Consider the following 19,701-nt stretch of genomic DNA (forward strand, 5'->3'; position numbering starts at 1 on the left):
TCCAAATCCTTACCATTCCAATTCTTCTCTGCCTCTCTGGCGTCTCTTGTGCTTGCAAACATGACAAAGCCGAACCCTCTTGACCGTTGCGTTTCCCTGTCTTTTACCACCCGCACTTCCACCAGCGGCCCATATCTGTTGAAGACAGAGGTCAGAACTTCTTCCTCTGTGTTGAAGTTCAGTCCCCCTACAAATAACTTGGAACTTTTATCGCCATCCCGAGCTGGGGTGGTGTTATTTCCCCTGCGGGGCTCTTTATCCACCCTCGGGTTACCATAAATTTGCCCCCCGGCCACATCATTCCCGATAATCACAGATACTCCCTCTACAGGAAGCATGGCTTGTAAACCGACGGTGACCGGTCCTGACACCAAATCGGCTTCCAAATGGATGACATGAAGTGGGGCACTAACACAGCCACCGATCCCTTGTAACCGAACACTATCACCAGTTGCGGTACTCTTTGACAATGGCAAAATGCCTTCAAGCATTAAGGATTGATGGGCTCCTGTGTCCCTCAAAACCCTAACCGGTCTTGGGTTAGTCAAGTCTCCCTTGAGTGAGACCAACCCCTCATAAATAAATGGTTGGTAACTCTTCTGTGGGCGATTTCTTACGCTTGTCATCGCATTCGGAGTGGTAATAGTCGGACTCCGCTCTGGGTTTTCCCTTTTCATGAGGTAACAACTGGACATCAAGTGTCCAGGTTTCTTGCAAAAAGCGCAAGTAGGCCCGGAGGAAAAACTCGTGGTCTGCCTCGGCCCCCCCGAAAAATAAGTTTGTCTTGGGCCCGTAGCCCCCTGATTTCGAACCGTTCGGGTATCAGCGTTGTCCCCATAATCATCTCGAGGCCGCCGCCATGTATTGTCGTTCTCCGCACCTGCTGTTCCACACCTCCCCTGCGGAGATCTAGGCGAGGAGTTAGGTTCGTGGACCCCTATCCGGTGTGTTAAGGCATAATCATCTGCCATGGTGGCTGCGTCCCACAACTTCGGTACTTTCTTTTCCTGCAGGTACACTTTGATGTCCTCGTGGACACACTGTTGAAATTCCTCCACCAGCATCAGGTCACGCAATGCTTCGAAGTCATTCCCGACTCCTTTTGACTCACACCACCGATCAAACATGTTTTCTTTCACTCTAGCAAACTCCACATGGGTCTCACTCTCCCTCTTCCTGGCATTCCTGAATTTTTGCCGGTAAGCTTCCGGAACCAACTCATAGGCTTTGAGGATATGCTTCTTCAATACCTCATAATCTGCACATTGGTCCATTGGTAACGCCGAATAAATCTCTTGAGCTTTACCCACCAGCACACTTTGCACTAGTATGGTCCAGGCCTCCTCCGGCCAGTTTAACTGTCGAGCCACTTTCTCAAAGTGTGGAAAAAATTGAGTGACTTCCTTTTCACTGAAGGGTGGAACCAGCCTCACATGTCTGCCCACCTCCTAGGTGTTCTGGCTAGGTGTCGACCCCGTCAGCAAGGGTGGTACCTCTCCCCGTTCTCTCATTAAATCCAGCTCCTTGAATTTAATTTCTTGCTGAAGCGCCAGATCACGTTCCTTCAACTCCCTTTCGGCTTTTCTCTCCTCTGCTTCGAGTTCCCTGGCAGCTCTCCTCTCCTCTGCTTTTCTCCCTTCTAACCTTTCCTGGAGTTCTCGTTCCACTCTCCTTTCCTCTGCTTGTTTCTCTTCTCTCCTCTCTTCTGCTTTCCTTTCTTCTTCTGCTCTTTCCTTTCTGCTTTCCTTTCTTCTTCTGCTCTTTCCTTTTCTGCTTTCCTTTCTTCTTCTGCTCTTTCCTTTTCTGCTTTCCTTTCTTCTTCTTTTAACCTTTCCTGGAGTTCTCGTTCCACTCTCCTTTCCTCTGCTTGTTTCTCTTCTCTCCTCTCTTCTGCTTTCCTTTCCTCTTCTGCTCTTTCCTTTTCTGCTTTCCTTTCTTCTTCTTTGATCCGTTCCTGGCTCCGTAATTGCAACTCCAGTTTCCGGAGCTCAACGTCTTCTGGTTCTTCGGGTAGCCACTCCCAGGCTAACTCGTCCCATGTTCCTAATCCCACCATAGACTGTATCACCGTGGTCTGCAACTCTGCCTTCCTCAAATTAGTTCGGACCTCCAAGTTAAAATGTTTGGCCAATTTCAAGAGGTCCGCTTTTAGTAACGCTCGGAACTGTGCCTCACTAGGTGTTACCGCAAAGTTTTGTGCAACAAACGCCATGGTGACTATCGTTAACACCTGTTAAGCTTCACCCAAGAAATTTCCAACCAAGAAAAGCAACAGTATTACTATTATTGCCATTGGTTTTTTTTTTGGTTTTTTTGTTGTTGTTGTTGTTGTTTTGTCGACAGAGCAAAACAATTTTAGGAACGTTGGCAAAGTTCCCACTCTTGGGAATTCTTTCCCGGACTAAAATTTAGAAAATTTTATAGATCCCGGACGTAGACCCAATTGCGAATCCGCAAATTATAATTTGGACGAGCCCCCAATTCTGTTACGTGGTCCTCCCGGTGACTACCTGGTCTCGGTGACCCCCGGACCGTGAGAGGAACTCCGCCAGAAAGATCTATGATTTATACGCTTTCGTAACGCAATCAATATGAATTCGTCAATAAGAAACCCCACACCAAGGATTCGGAGTAATCAATAATATATTCCCCCAAGGAATCCACAACCATCAACAATCAACAATCAATATTACAAAGATGGCCATCTTACATATGTGTCCCCCCCTTTCCCCACTCACGACCATTTGGGTCACTGTCCCTCACAATGTCTCTCTTCTCCGCACACGGGTGGTTGAACGAACCCCGGGCGGACGTGCTCCAAACGTGCACGTCTCGTACCGGGGACAGCTGCTGCAGCGCACACCTCCTTGCCAAGCAACGGGGCAAAACCAAGCGCAGCTTGCAACGCGCGCGAGGCCCAAGGTGCGACCCGTACGCGTCCTTGTAGACAGTGAGGCGAACTGTGCCGGACGCTTGGTTCCGTGCACGAACCCACGGCGACTTGACGTGTAAATGGGTAATTACCCCGCCTAGGTAACTCCCCTCGCCAGACGGGCTTTCAAACGCAGCGTTCCCCACGCTGCTCAATATCGATACCGCTCCCGTCGGAGCTCGGCGAGGAAGAGGAAGAAGATCGCCGCTTCTCCCGGACCTCGTGTCTTTTCTTCTTCCGTTTCCGGTCTCCTTTTCCCCAGAAGGGCTCCTGACCCTTTAATCACAACAACCTTTAATCGACTACACATTAATAAGCAAAGACCTGAATAGTAATTCACATAAATCCGTAACAGTACGTCTCAGAGCAACTACAGCACACCTTAAATTTAAAAAAACTTCGGGTTTTAAAATTAGCGTATTAGCGCAGAAACGCTAGCAGAAGAGGGAGGGAATCGAAGGGAGGGAGCGCAGCGCTCCCTCTAGCGCTTCGCAGCGCCAGCGCTTCTGTTAGCGTAATTAGCGTATTTCGGAACGTTAATTTTTCAACTTCATTATTCGGAATCAGTACGTCCCAGAGAAACTTCGTAATGTTAATTTTTCAACTTCATCCGATTGACATGGGACCAACGGCATGTGACAGAGAGTGAAACATATGCTACATTTATTTGACGACAATGAGTTCCGACTTCCGGGTTCGTGCCGCCAACCCTGTTAGGCACCTCTTGCGGCACACAGGGAATTACCAGTGAACTGGTACTCAATTTGCCGACCTCGGTAGGATGACAGGCTGAGTCAACCCCCCTGGTGTTAAGGGGGAGGAGGAGGGGAGGGGGAAGAGGAGGGGAGGGGGGAGGGGGATGGGGGGAGGGGGGGGAGGGGGAGGTGAAGGGGGGAGGGGTCCTTCTTCCCCCGGGCACCCCCACACCCTCCCCTCCCCCCTTCCCCTCCCCCCCTCCCCCCAGTTCCCCTCCCCTCCTCTTCCCCCTCCCCTCCTCCTCCCCCCCCCCTTCCCCCTCCCCCTCCCCACTCCCCCCCGTTCCCCTCCCCTCCCCTCCTCTTCCCCTTCCCCTCCTCTCCCGCCCGGCAATGCCGGGTACTTCTGCTAGTTTATTTATATTTTAAGCATCGACTTGTCTCGTATTACCACCATTTTGTCACGCCAACAATCAGATTCATTGGGGATTCGAGAAGGGGTAAATTAATTGAAATCCTGTTATTTTGACTGTTATGGTAAAAAAAATTCACCATACCACAGGCTGCTCAGCATCAGCTTGGGGGAAAAGTCTCAACGGGCTCAGCGTGTGTTGGTAACTGCTCAGGTGTGGTTGCATTCTGTTGGGAAGAACTTAACTGATCTTCCTTTTCTCCAAAAGTAAAACCATTGGAAACTGATAGTTTTGAACGATTATTTCCTTTCTTACTCTGCGGTCTCGAAGCAAAAAATGGGGTTAAGTAATTGGTGTTGTACGTATGTGTACAGTACATACGCATGTCATACGTGTGTGTCTGGATTTTATAACTTCATTTTCTCAGCAACCGTTGTTCCAATTGAGACGACATTTTCACCATAGCATGTGTCTACTCATGGACAATTTTTTAGTGATAATTATGACAAAATAGGTCACGTGATACTGGCACCATGTTGTTTAAATTCCTTTATTCATTTTATCGGCAACTGTTGGTGCGATTGACACAACATTTTCATGATAGTATGTGTCTACTCATGTAAAAAATGTAGTGATAATTATGACGTCATAGGTCACATGGGACGAGCGCCATCTTGGAAAAACCAAAAAATTTGGACCTCTATATCTCTGAAACCGCTACATGGAAAAATTCTAAATATGGCTCACTGGAAAGAACTCCAAATGAGGATTAAGTGTTGTTAATGATGATGTCATTGGTGCCTTATTATGATGTCATAATCAGACAAGTACAACACTTAGTTCGATGAGTTTGAAATTTATTGAGCATGACTACGCAAAAATTATATTGGAGAATAAAATTTATGATGTAATCAGTCACGTGGTCTGGCAGCCATATTGGATGAAAATCCCTTAAAAACAGAAGAGTTGGCTGGCACCAAGTTGACTGTGTGTGGAAAGTATTCTATGAATACTACCTAGTTTTTTTGTATTAATGACCGTTTACAAAACTTAAACAAATATCTTTTTTTTTCTTTTCAATATGAATAATATAGGCATTGATGGTTCAACACAGTGCTCGACCACAATAAAATTAACACTCCTGGCTGTAAACAAGCTACTTTAACAATCTGTGCCATCAACACAATCAAATGGGTGATGTACAGTCACGTGAAAAAGTAAGTACACCCCATGTAAAGTTTTGACTTTTTCAACATATTTCAACATACAGCTATTTGATCTTCATTTCAACAATATTGAGAGATAAAGGTGATATAATATAACAAATATCATGAAACATTTACATTTGATAGTTCATTGTATAATTTAAATAATCATAAATGCAAATTTCGCATGTGGAAAAAGTAAGTACACCCTTGGCTCTAATAGGTGGTATTGCCCCCTTTGGCAGAAACAACCTCAAGTAGGCGTTTCTTATAACTATCTACCAGTCTCTGACATCGACTGGGAGAAATTCTTGCCCACTCCTCTGTGCAGAATTCTTTCAGCTGTGCGATGTTTGAGCGGTTTCTTGCATGCACAGCTCGTTTCAAATCCCCCCACAACATCTCGATGGGATTTAGATCCGGGCTTTGACTTGGCCATTCCAGAACCCTCCATTTCTTTCTTTTCAGCCATTCCTTGGTGGATTTACTGGTGTGTTTAGGGTCATTGTCATGTTGCAAGGTCCACCTTCGGTTGAGCTTCAACTTTCCGACAGATGGCCTCACATTATCCTCAAGCACCCTCTGGTACAATGAAGAATTCATCGTGGATTCTATGATGGTGAGCTGCCCAGGCCCTGATGCAGTAAAGCTGCCCCAAACCATAATATTTCCACCACCATGCTTAACAGTTGGTATCAGGTTCTTGTGGTCAAATGCTGTCTTTGGTTTTCGCCAAACATGTCTTCTGGTACTGTGGCCAAATATCTCTACCTTTGACTCATCTGTCCAGAGCACATTGTTCCAGAAGTGCTGGTCTTGGCCTAGGTGTTCATTGGCAAACTTTAGTCTTGCCCTGAAGTTCTTTCTGGACAGCAAAGGTTTCCTCCTAGCACACCTCCCATGCAGATCAAATTTGTGCAGCCTCTTTCATATGGTAGACTCGTGCACTTTGACATCAACAGTGGCAAGAGCTACCAGTAGGTCGCGTGATGACATTCTGGGGTTCTTAGAGACTTCTTTCAGCATCTTGCGGTCTGCTCTAGGGCTGAACTTGCTGGGGCGGCCTGGCCGGAACAAGTTGGCAGTTGTTTGGAATCTTCTCCACTTGTAGATGATCTTCTGGACAGTCGAATGATTGATTTCAAATTGTTTGGAGATCTTTTTAAATCTCTTGCCAGACTCGTAGGCATCTATAACCTTCTTTCTGAAGGCCTCAGAGAGCTCTTTTGATCTCGGCATGGTGATGCCACACACTTCAACAACAAAGAGCAAACCAAACTAAATGTCTGAGGTTTAAATAAGACAGGTTCCTCCAAGATCCTCTCTAACAATGTTCTAATCATTTGCACTTGAGCTGGTGCACCTGATTCTAATTTTAGGTATTTTAAGTAATGATAAATGTAGGGGTGTACTTACTTTTTCCACATACGAAATTTGCATTTATGTTTATTTAAATTATACCATGGACTACAAAATGTAAATGATTCATGATATTTGTTATATTATATCACCTTTATCTATCAATATTGTTGAAATGAAGATCAAATAGCTGTATGGTGAAATATGTTGAAAAAGTCAAAACTTTACATGGGGTGTACTTACTTTTTCATGTGACTGTATATATCTATATACATATATATATATACAGACAGTATATATACAGTGCATTCAGAAAGTATTCAGACCCCTTCACTTTTTTTGCATTTTATGTTGCAGCCTTATGCTGAAATCGTTTAAATTCATTTTTTCCCTCATCAATCCACACTCAATACCCCCATAATGACACAGAGGAAACAGGATTGTGGAAAGTTTTGCAAATTTATTAAAAAGAAAAAACTGAAATATCACATTGACATAAGTATTCAGACCTTTTGCTGTGACACTTGAAATTTAGCTCAGGTGCCTCCCATTTCTCTTGATCATCGATGAGATGTTTCTACACCTTGATTGGAGTCCACCTGTGGTAAATTCAATTGATTGGACATGATTTTGAAAGGCACACACCTGTCTATTTAAGGTCTCACAGCTGACAATGCATATCAGAGCAAAAACCAAGCCATGAGGTCGAAGGAACTGTCTGCAGAGATCAGAGACAGGATTGTGTCGAGGCACAGATCTGGGGAAGCCTACAAAAAAAATTCTGCTGCATTGAAGGTTCCCAAGAGCAGAGTGGCCTCCATAATTCTTAAATGGAAGAAGTTTGGAACAACCAGGACTCTTCCTAGAGCTGGTCGCCCGGCCAAACTGAGCAATCGGGGGAGAAGGGCCTTGGTAAGAGAGGTGACCAAGAACCCGATGGTCACTGGCTGAGCTCCAGAGATCCTGTGTGGAGATGGGGGAAACTTCCAGGAGGACAACCATCACTGCAACACTCCATCGATCTGGGCTTTATGGCAGAGTGGCCAGACCGGCTTAGTGCCGTGAAAAACTTCGGTGCATCATGGGTGATGAAGGTTGTGGTCAATTTCATCCAAATTGTGTGTATTTCAGAGGAAAAAGCAAATTCCTATTTTAGGGGTGTCAAACCTGGATCCACTTTGACTACCGGTAGACCCCTTAGACCCCGATTTTTAAAATAATGCCGTGAACAAACTTGAGTTGCAACATACCAAATATCATTGTGCCAATTTTGTTCACAATCCCTTCAGCGATTTCGTAGAAGAAGTTGCAAGTGTTTACGGACTGAGGTCAATGAGCCATCGCATAACCTCCCCAGAACTAGGTTGCAGGTGAGCTAAAAATCGTGGCCTGAGGTGGTCTATGGTGGTGTTGCCTCCCCAAAATTGGTCTTTGCTTTCTTCTCAGAAACCATACACACCATTTCAATGAAACTTGACCACAACCTTCATCACCCGTGATGTACCAAAGTTTCTTGAAGCCTTTCGAAAAATCAGGGTCTATGTGGGTCTACGGAGTGGGGGCATGGGGAGGGGAGGTTGCCCCCTCAATTTTTTCTCTCGTTTGTTTAAAGTCTTATAATTACATTAGTATGATTCTACATGCTGCTTTGTCTTTTAGCGACCATTAAAATTGGTTTAAAATACCATAATACTGTTTAAAATACTGTTATGTTTGTGGGGGTAGGGATACCTTAGTCCAGGAAGGGTGTATCGATTAGTGTGCTCCGACCATCGTGAAGGAGAAAAAACCTCGATATATCATAAGTAGGGAATTTGTTTAGACCGGATGTCGGGTAAGCTTGTATGTTCGTCCCCATCAGAGGGGTGGGGCTTGTTAATTAGCAAGGGATTATGGGTCATTGATTCGGTCTGTAATTGCCTCTGTAATTTATTCCTCTGTTCCTTATGACACCGCACTAGACACCTAGCCAGAGATCACCCATTAAACACACTAATTAAAAAACCAACCGGAAACCAGCAATGAAGCATTACAGTGGATAACACCGACTTGGTGAGCACACATGACAGGCAGGGCCATTAGCCACGCTCACAGGAGCAGTGATTGGCTGGGATTTGATTGGCACAGAGAACTGGTAAGAAGGGACTAGGGGATAGGTGATGCAGGCACGGATGACTTCAGAGCCGCGCGTACAAAATTCTTGGAATGGCGGACATTTTTCCTTCTCAGTTTGGGTCTGGTGGTGGATTGTCGTGTGCCGACAGCTTCTCATTTCTTCTTGTTCTGGACTTTGTTAGCGAACGGTCGCATTTTGGCTCTCTAAACATTGACGTTCTCTCGCCCTTCTCGTTTTGGAACCGGTGGTGAACAGTCGCAATTTGCACTCTTGCGCAAAGAGTATTCATCGCAAACGGCCGTGTTCAGAGATCTTACTAGTGGTCGTGAGGAGGACATCTTGGTAGTGGTCGTGAGGAGAAAGAGCCGCGGACAGAGAGCTGCGGTTTCCCATGCAGGGACGACAAAATAAGCGTGGCTGGAAGAGGGAACTGTGCACGGAGGCCTGGTTTTTCCCACCCACGCGCTGCGTGCCAACGAATGTGCGTTTCCTGCCAAGGCCGAAGACGATCTTTGACGATTCCTGACGAGATACACGAGCCAATTTGAGATAAGTGCTACAAAATAACACATATTTCGTTTCAGTTATTTTATCCTTTGTTTGTATTCGAGTCTATATGTGGGAGCGCTCCAATTAGGAATTTAGTTTATCGTGCTTTTTCTTTGTTACCGGCATTTCTTTCATTAAACCTGTTTATTTTTGTACATTTTACTGTCGTGTTGTTTGAGTTAATTTATTCAGGTGTGAAGACTGCCAGTGGGATCCGTAAAGGTAAGCGCTTACGGCTTCTCCCCCACTCCCTCCCCACGCGTATAACGAATACCGTCATATTGAATTGAACGCCTCGGAATGTAAGCTCGTTTGGTCATCTGTGGCACCCTGCGGTGTTCACCACGGGGTAGTCACATGACGATACCTTTATTCGGTGTGGTATACTGCTTTATTCTACCAGGTGAGCGCCCAGGGTTATTGCCCCTATTTTCTGTCATCTGTAGTTGTTTTCTTTGGCTGACCTGGGCATTGTTTATTGCTGAGTACATTCGTGGTTTCTTTCTTTTTCAAGATATTCAAAATTTTTGTATTTGCTACACCCAATTGTTGTTCAGAAGTTCAAATTATTCTATTCTTTGAGCTTCCAAATTGCTTACTTTTATTTCATTGACAGTTCTCTGGTCTTCATGTTGGTTTATGCCTACTGACTCCAAAGGCAGATTCCCAGGCAAAAGCAAAGGCTAAAAGCAAGACTAGATATCCATAATTATTTTACTGTGAACAATCAATGCACCAAGAAACACCTGTCAGTCATTTTTTCCAATACTTATGCTTACCTAAAATGGGGGTTGGAAGTGCTCCTGCTAAGTGCTATTGAACATAAAAAGTGCTATTATTCTACAATGGTAAACATATATGCATATACATACTAATAAAGGTGCTATTACAAAGTATTGACTCATGGGGTTGAATACTTATGTAAATTTGATATTTCTGTATTTCATTTTTAATTATTTGATAAAATTGTCTGAAAACATTTCCAGTTTGACACTATGGAGTATTATGTGTATTACAGTGGCAAAAAGAAAAAAATCACAATTCAATCCATTTTAAATTGAGGCTGTAACACAACAATGTGTGAAAAAGTCAAGGGATGTGAATACTTTCTGATGGCACTGTATTTATATTCACTCCTAGTGTTGACTCAAAGTGCGATCAAAGACCCGATCATCCTGGAGATTAACTCCCCAGACACTGTCCTCTTGTTCATTGCCTTGAATCTCCCTCAATATAATTAGACATGACACGTGACTGACGTCATTTCATTTGAATGTTGCTGTAGATGCGCCGTCTGCCAGGGTCAAACATGAAACGAAGAAAAAAGAAAACTTAACAGACATTCCACTTGGTCCCCCTTTAAGCGGTGAGTGCTTTGTCATTACGGCCATCTTGTTAATCTATAACAAGACTGATAAATTGCTTTCTTTGCATTGCAAGCAAGGAAGGAAAACAATCATTCCATTAATTTTGTGTCCTCCACCCCACTTTTTCTCACTGCAGAATACATACAGGGGATTCGAGAAAACACTTGGAAGGTGCTTCGACTTCAGACTATATGTGATAACCACCCAATCATCAGTATCATCCTCATATGCATCCTGATGTAAGCATGAACACTTCCTTCAAACTGTATTTCATGCTTCCTTGCTAATTAGTCCCCTACCCAGGGGGACCATAGGTTTGCTCTGCATCTCTGTCCGTCCATCCTTCCCACCTGTGGTTTTCTGTACTTTCTTTCTATTCCCTCTAACATATTCAACTGAAACTTGGTGCATGGCTTTATTATGAAAAGCTATAAAACAGTGTGAGTTTCGGTGCGTTTCACCAAATATTCACGGAGTTGTGTCCTTTTTGCTTAGAACAAGAACATTCATTGCAATTGTTCGGGGACAATGTATTGCAAAGCAATTCTCCCTTTTGTTTGTTTTCCTCCAGGTGCAGGCCGATGCGTCAATAGTTCATTACATTAGCACCAATGGGTTGTTTTAGGTTTGTGCAGGACATGTCTAACACCGCAATAGCACTAAATTAGTGCAGGTCACGTCTAACACCGTCATAATATGTATTAACATGTTGGCAGTCATGTCTAACACTTCAATCATATTAAATTGCTCCAGGACATGTCAAACATGCATACTTTTTCCAGCATAAGGTTTGTGACACTGGGATGGTAGTTTGATTTAAATACAGGACAACATACCTTGAAGTGGGCACCTTGGGGCAACCATAAACTTTCTTTCACCCTGGGGCAACCATGGTTTGTCCTAACTAGATAAATAGTATGAAAACAATAATGTTGTTTGTATACACATATACCGAGCTGTCATATTAGAGCAACGTGCAGGTGACCAGAGCCTCACCTTAACAATGGCAAGTTAATCTTGTTTTTCTTTTTGTAGAACCATGGCCCTTCTAGTTTCCTCCTTGTACTTGGCAGTGAAGATAGCTTCACTGGAAGCACAGATAAGCATTCTGAACGATGCCAATGGAATACAGCAGATCCGGGGGTAAGTTTCTTCAAAATATAGACGTGTGATAAATGATAATTGTGAGAAAGGAATGACGATACAATATTGGTGTATCAAGTTAGATCGTCATTGGGAATCAGGAAAATGATGTGAAAATGAAAAGTGGAAATGGTTGGGGAATAAGATCGTCTACATCCAGCACATTTCTACCAATGTAGAAGAGTAATGTGGGGCATGATGTCCCCCCAACCCATCCCCAAACAATCTTTCCGGTCTTGGTTATACAGTGCATGCCCTTTATATAAATATTTTGGAACAGTGACGTCAAATTTGTTATTATTGATATGTACTCAAGAAATTTAGATTTAAGCTCAAACGATGAATATGACGCAATAGTACAGAAGGTCAACTTTTATTTACTGGTATTCCTATTTGAATACCGTGTATGCTTTACCACGGTGGAACAATAGCACTTTTTATGATCAGTCCCCCAATTTTAGGTAATTTCCCATTTTAGGCTCTCACCAGACTGTGATATGCAAATTAATTTGTGGAGAGTGCTACTGTCACCGTGGCAAATCTTTGAGTGGGAAGTCGCATATTAACACACACACACACACACACACACACCTCACCCATCCCTTCAGGAACAGGTGGGGCTAAAACAAAACCCTCCGACAATCATGAGTTCATGAAAACCTCCGAAGAAAAGTCTTCCAAGCAAAATTTGTACTGCCATACCTGACACTCGATGAACTTGGTAACGGTGAGCTTGACCACATGGCATTATGTTCCACACCAACACCCAGTCTATTTGCTTGGAGACAATATAACTCACCACATATGAGGACGAGAGAGTTGGAATGAGTGGTTAAAAGTTTGTCTATGTCATCTGAGAGAGATGTAGATGGAGTTGTCACTGTTCGGAGGACAGTACAACATACAGACAAACATGAGGTGGGAGCGGAGGGAAAGTCACAGCCAGAGGTACTCCTGCGGTTTGGTAGGTGTAAGAGCAGAACACGGAGATTGAGAAATTGAGTTCCTGATGTACAGTGCAACTCCATCATCAGGACAGGGTTCAGATCGATCAATTCAAAGCATACATTAGCAAAGGAGAGACACGAAGGAGTCAGGGATGTCCTGTGGGAGGAAGGATTCTGTTAAACAGATGATGTCAAGATTATTGGCAGTGGCCTGGATTGAGAGATCTGTTAGGTTTGAGTGGTGACTTGAGATGCTCGAGGTCCACACAGTACGGGACAGGGGGGGGTGGGGGTGAAGGAGATGCTGATAGGATGTGGGGATGTGGAAAGGGTGCGGGGCAGGAGGAAGCAGGGAGGGTGTGTGGAGGGAGTGAACCTGGGAGGGGGAGGGGCAGGAGTGAACCTGGGAGGCGGAGTAGCAGAGGAGGCAGAGAGGAGGCAGGATGAGGTTGAAGCTGAGAACGGGCAGGACGAGCAGTGTCATGGAGGGGTTTGACACCATGAATGGACGTGAAAGGGGAATTATTGTCCAGTGCACACAACCTCAGCAGATTGGATGCCTCAGGATTCCCAGACTGGATAACATGTGACAGACTTCATGGGTGGGGTGGTTGTGAGAATGTTTTTGGTTGAAGACATGGAAGAAAATTCGGATGTCAGCGAAAGAAGAGGCGAGATGAACGAAGCATTTAGGATGAAGGGATTTTTGGAAATAAGCCGTCAAAGAGAAAAGGAAGAGATTTTGATAAAGAAGAAGAATGAATGGGTCGTTCCTGATGGAGTACAAGCAGAGTAGGACATTTTAAAACACATTTTGGAAGTGTTTTGTTTTGTCAATGTTATGAAGAGTTTTAAAGGAAAATAAATGTTTTTTTCATTGAAGATTCAGTTTGCAGATATTGAAAAAAGAAGGGATAGGGAAATGAGTAACAGATGTTGTTAACAGATGTTCAGATGTTGTTGTTGCTGTTGGTTATTGGGGGGGGGGGGGGGGGGGGGTTCTGAGTGAAGAATGAGAGATATATTTTGTTTGTATTTTTGAGGGAGGAGGGGAAATGGATTGAGCTGAGGGATTATGTCACAATAACTGGGATAAAAGGAGCGAAGTCGAGGTACAAAACAGAGGGATTACAGCACATCAGACTATCACCAGTCGGCCTGACTTAACCTGGGACATGGATTAAATGATACATCACAGCAGGATACGGTTTGGGACAGAAAAATTAACGAAAAACACAAACAGCAAAACAGAAATAAAAAATAAAACAGTAAAACCGAATGTATCTGGTTTGGGGAACTTAGCTTAGATGAACTGGGAGGAGCGAGAGCCGATAAAGTCGTCTACGTGCTCCGAACCCCGAACCGCAACATTGCCCTCTAAAACATACGTTTCAAAAGGCTCAATGATATTTGAATGGCTGAAGGTAACTTCACCGATAAATAGAGTGGTGGAGAAGAGGTGGACATGGGACACATGAATGAAGAGGGAGTGGCAGTGAGATTGGTATATATTGAGGTTCTTCGTAAATTCAAGGCATGGTGGATGGAAAGAGTGGTTTCGGATTGGGACAAGAAATCCATTCCACAGCGGAATAACAAAGTAGGTGAAAAAAAAACGAACAAAACAAACTTGTCAATGAATGTGAACTTGCAGTGCATGTTGGGATGAAGAATCTTCATACCACCTATTAAAAGCGAAACTTAATTGATTAAATGAACAGATCACGCCAAAGAAACATTGCGACATGAAGTTGATGTAAAATTCCATATGTAAAAAGTACTCAACAAATGCAGAAAAACTCCTTTTACATTATTCTATTAATGATTCAGCCTGACTGAGTGGCGTGCTGATGAGGAGGGGAGTGCCGTTGAAGCTGAAGGGAAAGGTGTATGCTGCATGTGTGAGAAGTGTTATGACTTATGGGAGCGAGACATGGGTAATGAACGTAGAGCAGCAACGAAGGCTGGAAAGGGTGGAAATGCGAATGGTTCGGTGGATGTGCGGAGTATCGTTGAGAGAGAGGAAGACAAATGATGAATTGCGAAAGATGATGGGAATTGAGCCTGTGATTGATGCTGTGAAGAGGAACAGGTTGAGATGGTTTGGTCATGTGTTGAGGAAGGATGAAAGTGACTGGTTGAGAAGAGTGATGGAAATGAATGTAGAAGGAAGTAGAGGAAGGGGAAGACCGAGAAAGACTTGGCTAAAGATGGTGGAAGAAGAAATGCGAGCAAGGGGGTTAACAAGGAGAGATGCAGAAAATAGGGCAAAATGGAGAAGGATAATCCCCGCTCCAGCAGGGAAAATGGCCTTAAAATGCCTGTTGTTGTTGTTGTTGTTGTTGATTCAGCTGACTCGTCGAAAATAAATAAATAATGAAAACAAAGTTCAAAGCCAGGTGGACTATGGAGTCGCTGCACTGCGTAATTAATTTGCACATCGGAGTGTTGAATACAATTTAAATAGAAATGTCAAATTTTTTAAATAAAGTTACCAATTTTGTAATGTCATGATGCACAACATTCATTTCGAAGGCATGTGGTTCTTACTAGTGTAAAACTTCACTTACAGACAAACCAAGGTAAACTCTGACTTCATCGGGGAACTTTCGATTAACCTGGCCAGTTTGGAGAGTGTAAGTGAACAGATGAAAATAAACTTACTGTGTACCCTTATTGTTTTATTTATTTATTCTGTACCGCCACCCCCCCCCCCCTCACCAGTAAATAAAATAATTAGTGTTTGTGGATTTCTGCACTGTGTTATAATATCTAAAACAATTATTCATATCTTTCCAGGTACGAAAGAGTTTGAAGGTGCTTCTTGCAGAAACTACCAAAGTGCCGTAGTCTCCCGAAAAGACTGGGTAATGCTTCTGCTGGCCGGAGGCACAATAAATTGAAAAAAACTGTAAATAACCCCTCTTGGGATTTATTGTGAGAAATATTACGAGTTTATAAATGTTTCTTAATATATTTTACATGAGCACTTTTAAAATCCCATTTCTGTTCAAAGAAAATGGTGTTGAAGCAGGTAATGTTATGTGGTAAAGCAATGCAGTTGAAGTTATCAAGTCTCCTCGAACCGAATGCAATAAGATAGAGCTTTTAACAATAGACTCGGGGGTACATGTCTCTCAATCTTTCATCTAAAGTGGGTGCTGTGTTAAAGTAGGTCGCTCGGCAGCACAAAATAACATTTTATCTGCGTGTAGACACACACACACACAGACAGACACATAAACACACACAGACAGACACATAAACACACACATACAGACAGACACATAAACACACACATACAGACAGACACACATAGACACAGACATACAGAGACATAAACACACACATACAGACACACACACAAACACACACAAACAGACAGACAGACACACATAGACAGATACACATGCATAGACATACACACACATACATACAGACACCACACACAGGCAGACAGATACACATAGACACACACACACACACACACAGACACACACAAACACACATACAGACAGACACCACACACAGGCAGACAGACACACATAGACACACACACATACAAACACAGACAGACAGACAGACAGACAGACAGACACACACACACACACACACACACACACACACACACACACACACACACACACACACACACACACACACACACACACACACACACACACACACAAACACACACACACACCTCTCCCATTCATTCAGGAATGGTGAGGCTAAAAACAAAACCCTCAGACAATCATGAGTTCATGAAAACGTCCCAAGAATAGTCTTACAAGCAAAATTTGTACTGCCACACCTAACACCCAATGAACCTGGTATAGGGCAGCTTGACCCCATGGGCATAAACTTCAATGGCTGACATGCTCGTCGAATGGCCACTGGTGAAAGATAACCAGCAAAAGCTTTTATCCGGGTGCATAACGGCATGTTATGAAAAACGACACACAAAGGAGGGCAGGTAGCAACAGAGCGGACGGAGTTCATTCGTGAAATAAATTCACATTTGCTCACAAAATGATGTATTTTAATTATGAGAAACACGAAGGTATTTGTCGTTGTAAGACTGCTTCATGGTTTGTTAAACTCAGCTCAATGCATGCAAAGGGAAAATTTCATGTTGATTGCATCATTATACAAAATAACATACTTGTACTTCCTGACAAATACAAATAGTCTGTTTGTTGAGGAGTTTATCAGAAAACCTTGCAAGGTTGGTCCTTGTACAAACTTCATGTTTAAGCACTGTATCGTGAACCTATTGGATATTGGAGAATGTTTGTTTTGTTTTTATGGGAATTGTGCTCCTGAAATATTTACTTTACAATATGGAAAGTCTGTGCATGCTTTATTTATTGCAAGTTATTATATGTTGCCTAATTAGGAAAATAAAAATTTGATAAATAACACAGTGGACCAAAATAGAATATCTGCCAACCTTCTCTTGAGAGTAGCCTGGTGGTTGGTTCAGTGGGTAAGGCCTTGTTCGATTGTCTTTTTGGTGTTTGTTCTATCCGCACAACTGCTCAGAGTGAGGGGGTTCAACTCCTTTTATCCCTACACTATGCTACCAGAATATCTTTCATAGGAAAGGTTTAAGTTTTAGCACCTAACTCCTCGTTTTTTAAAAATTAGAATTCAGGAGGTGGGCGCACCCCAAGACAAAAAAGAAGCTTATATTAGTTGTTGATACCTTCAGGTTTCGACTATGTTTGAGGTCTTTTATACAGGCAATGAGGAAGTTATGAACGAGTATTAAACGTCATATTTGTAAAACAGGCAAGTGCTGAGAAAATGTATTAATAATAATAACTATTTAAACTTGTTTTTCTTAATTATAGCCACTAATGCTTCTTTCCTTCAAGTTTTTCCTTGCTATTACCATCTACCTCTTCCTCGCCCTTCCCTTATCCCCACGACTCTCTCTTCTTCGCCTTCCCATATACATCTTCAATAAACTTCCAAACTCAGAAAATGACAGGAGACAAATTATCTCACGTGATTCTTTGTTCAACAAATGGTATGATGTCATGCTGCTTTGTTAACTCAACTGGACTATGTCCAGCTGAGTTTTTCTCGACACCCAGTGTCCGTCGTCCGTCCGTCCGTCCGTCTGTCGTCTGTAAACAATTAGACGTCTACGCTCTAAAAGTCACAAATATTGATTAAATTTGATGAAACTTGTTATGCAGCATCTTTAAGACATAAACTAGTTTGGGATTGCATTTGGGCGTTGCACGCCCAAAAATGGGCGTGCCATGGCGGCCATATTGAAAATCAATTTTTGTCATATATTTTTAGCACATATAAACGATATAGTTTGTGGTTCTATTATGCATATTCTAACCATATTGATATAGACCAGTTGAGTTCAGGTTCCCTGGAACCTCTCTAGTTTAGTTTGAGGACAATGGAAGCACACTATTTGACCTCTCAATGTGATCAACAATATTGTTTGATTATCAATTTAATCCAGCAAACAATTATTGCTTTCATGATTTGTAAACTGATTTTACCCCATCATTAAAATATGGAAATTCGACATCGTGTATTGATGAATGTATTTTATAAGGACAAGAAAATGTGAAAAGACCAACGCCATGCTTCAGCCCAGACCATTCAGGTGCATATACAGTCGTGGCCAAAAATATTGGCACCTTTTTTTCAAAATTCAAATAAAAATAACTTTTTTCAAATAACTTACAATTTTCTCGAAAAATAAGTTGAAATTGACAAAGTATGTGGTCTCCACAATTCTTTATTTCACTGTTAATATTACACAACCTTTGTTTTTGATTCAGAACTTAATATATCCTTTTAAATCAGAAAATAAAAAGAAATGGCATTGACAAAATTATTGACACATGACACTTAATATTTGGTAGCACAGAGTTTGGACAAAATAACTGCAGTCAAACGCTTCCTTTCGCCATGAATGAGCTTCCTCCACCTCTCTACTGGCAGTTTGGCCCACTTTTCTTGTGCAAACTGCTCCAGTTCTCACAGATTTGAAGGGTACCTTCTCCCAACTGCTGTTTTCAGATCTCCCCACAGGTGTCCAATGGGATTTAGATCTCGACTCATTGCTGGCCACTTCAGAACAGTCCAGCATTTTGTCTTGAACCATTCCTGGGTGCTTTTTGAAGTTTGATTGGGGTCATTTTCCTGCTGCAAGATCCATGACCTTCGAAGGAGACCCAGCTTTCTGACACTGGGTTGAACATTGCCCTCCCAAATGCCTTGGTAATCTCCTGATTTCATGATGCCATACAAGGCACCCAGTGGCAGAGGCAGCACAGCACCCCCAAAACATCACTGAACCTTCTCCATGTTTGACTGGAGGGAAGGTGTTCTTTTCTTTGAAGGCTTCATTTTGTTTCAGCCTTTTAAGGCTTAGTAGTGGTGTCCTCCTGGGTCTCCTACCATAAAACCCCCTTTTATAGAGCTGACAACTGATGGTGCAAGTTGAAACTGACATACCTTGTGTCTGAAGGTCAGCCTGAATATGTTTGGCAGTTGATCGAGGTGCTTTCTTCACCATTTTAACAATCCTTCGCTGCAATCTTCGATCAAGTTTTCTCTTGCTGCTACGTCCAGGGAGGTTGGCAACGGTCCCATGGGCCTTAAACTTCCTGATAACATAGCGTACGGTGGACACAGGAACATCAAAGTCTCTGGAGATGGACTTGTAGCCTTGACATTGTCCATGCTTGGCGACAATCTTGTGTCTGACCTTCAGACAATTTTCTGGTTTTCTTTATTTTCTCCATGGTCATTGAGGTACACACAGTGAGACAAAACATCAGAATGACTCCTTTTCTCTATTCAAACTGGTTGAATGAGTGATTTTTATATTGCAGGTACCTGCAACTCACCACAGGTGAGCTCAATTTCAAAGTAAAGGAGAATCACCTGCTTCAAATCTAATTATTTCTAACAACTTCTAAAAGGTGGCAATAA

General features: G+C 42.9%; 1 protein-coding gene across 3 annotated transcripts in view; it reads left to right on the forward strand.

Moving 5' to 3' along the window:
- LOC137422356 (uncharacterized) overlaps positions 1–19,701 on the forward strand; it is a 162,073-nt gene that overhangs the window by 130,065 nt on the left and 12,307 nt on the right. The window contains exons 10-13 of one of the 3 annotated variants that reach the window (XR_013622685.1): positions 10,555–10,635; positions 10,773–10,875; positions 11,672–11,779; positions 15,526–15,593. Coding sequence is in view for 2 of the 3 variants with exons in the window: in XM_078773426.1 (XP_078629552.1) it covers positions 10,555–10,635; positions 10,773–10,875; positions 11,672–11,779; positions 15,526–15,541 (308 nt within the window). In the remaining variant the exon portion in view is untranslated. Of the gene's footprint in view, positions 1–10,554; positions 10,636–10,772; positions 10,876–11,671; positions 11,780–15,525; positions 15,796–19,701 lie in introns of those variants that run through there. The other 2 variants (XM_078773426.1, XM_068109106.2) reach the window with 2 other exon arrangements.

The sequence above is a fragment of the Myxine glutinosa genome, chromosome 2 (genome assembly GCF_964187855.1).
Source record: "Myxine glutinosa chromosome 2, kmMyxGlut1.1, whole genome shotgun sequence".
NCBI classification, from domain to species: Eukaryota; Metazoa; Chordata; class Myxini; order Myxiniformes; family Myxinidae; genus Myxine; species Myxine glutinosa.